This window comes from Micropterus salmoides, unplaced genomic scaffold, assembly GCF_014851395.1.
Source record: "Micropterus salmoides isolate LMB-PRFRI ecotype aquatic unplaced genomic scaffold, ASM1485139v1 Ms_hic_scaffold_10, whole genome shotgun sequence".
Lineage (NCBI taxonomy): Eukaryota > Metazoa > Chordata > Actinopteri > Centrarchiformes > Centrarchidae > Micropterus > Micropterus salmoides.
In genome coordinates, this window is record NW_024040041.1 from 14,818,791 (window position 1) to 14,820,353 (window position 1,563).

A 1,563-nucleotide genomic window follows, 5' to 3' on the forward strand; every position below is an offset into this window, starting at 1 on the left:
TTAAGTCATGTACCGTAGGTCTTACCTTAGCATCTAGCCTTAAGCTTGTTAATCTAGCAACCAGTTTGCTTTTACTAGCTTCTCTCTGCCTGCCTGCCAGTCCCTCAAAGCCGAGATCCAAACTTACCAGCCAGCCCTCACGCTCCACTGCTTGGAAAGGGACTCCCTGCCACCTCGTTCACCCTGCCTCAGTCAATAAACTGTTTAACTGCTGCTTTGTCTCTGTGTCTGCATCTGGGTTCTAGCATAACTCCTGATATGACTGCAGAGAGGATGACATGCTTTTGACTGAAATTATGTCTGACTGGACAATTTCTTTTATTATAGACAGTTTTCTCATTTTTATTCCCACTGGGGTAGTCATTGATTTCTTTGTTGGTGTATCGGTCTATTTTTAACCCACTGTCCTGAGTCCTGCGCTCTTCCTTTTCTGACAGATTTAGTTTTTATGCATCAACATTGTATTTCCAATATCGGCTGATGTCATGAAAATGATTTGACTTATGAACAATTTGTGAGAAAGTCAACATAACATAATAAACATGTTACTTTTTTATTGCTCTATTGAAATGTAATTGATAAATGTTTGTCAAACTCCTCACATGTTGTAGACTGTACATAAACTATTTAAAGAAGGTGTTTATCAACCTATTTCCCAAATTATACTGAAATATGAAACTCTTGTAGGAATCAGTCATGTACAGTAAACATTGAATCTCCAGTTTCATCCAACGGTAACTAAGATCCAAGTCAAATCAGTTCCACACTGTGAGGAGGAGTCAATGCAAAACTCAGATGTCTTCCACCTCTACTTATCTGACTGCAGAGAGGATGACAGAGAACAGTGGACACACAGTTTAACATGATGGACTATAGGACAGGACTGCTGCTTTTAACTGTCTGCTGGGCAGGTGAAGATCTTTACTGATCTTGAGTTGAATCTGTCTTCATACATTTGCCAACTTACAGAAAGTGATTATTTTCTTGTTTGTCTCAACAGGTGTTGATGGTCAGACACTGACAGAATCTGAACCAGTGGTTAAAAGGCCTGGAGAATCCCACAGATTGACCTGTACAGCCTCTGGATTCACATTCAGCAGCTACTGGATGCACTGGGTCAGACAGGCTCCTGGAAAAGGACTGGAGTGGATTGCTTTAATCTATACTGATGGTAGCAGCACATTCTACTCTCAGTCAGTTCAAGGCCGGTTTACCATCTCCAGAGACAACAGCAGACAGCAGGTGTATCTGCAGATGAACAGTCTGAAGACTGAAGATTCTGCTGTTTATTATTGTGCTCGAGAGCCACAGTGACTGGAGTTGGTTGAGCAGCTGTACAAAAACTTACACTAGGCAACTCATCCTCACTGAGCTGACATAACAAATTAGTTCAGTTTTCAGGCATATAAATATAAATACCTGGAAAAGTACTGTAAATCACCTCTGTGGTAGTTCCCGCTATAGATGTCTCCAGGAACACATTTTGACACAGCGACACACAAACAGACTCAGGAGTTAAACAATACGAGCCACATGCTGTCACAGCTGGTATAAATGTCTGTA

The 1,563-nt window shown here is 41.2% G+C and overlaps 1 gene segment (V, D, J or C); it reads left to right on the forward strand.

Moving 5' to 3' along the window:
• Window positions 1-862: 862 nt before the first annotated feature.
• Window positions 863-1,338, forward strand: LOC119887598. The segment is given in 2 exon segments: window positions 863-911; window positions 1,001-1,338. Coding segments are annotated over 2 exon segments (363 nt in total).
• The last annotated feature ends 225 nt before the right edge of the window (window positions 1,339-1,563 follow it).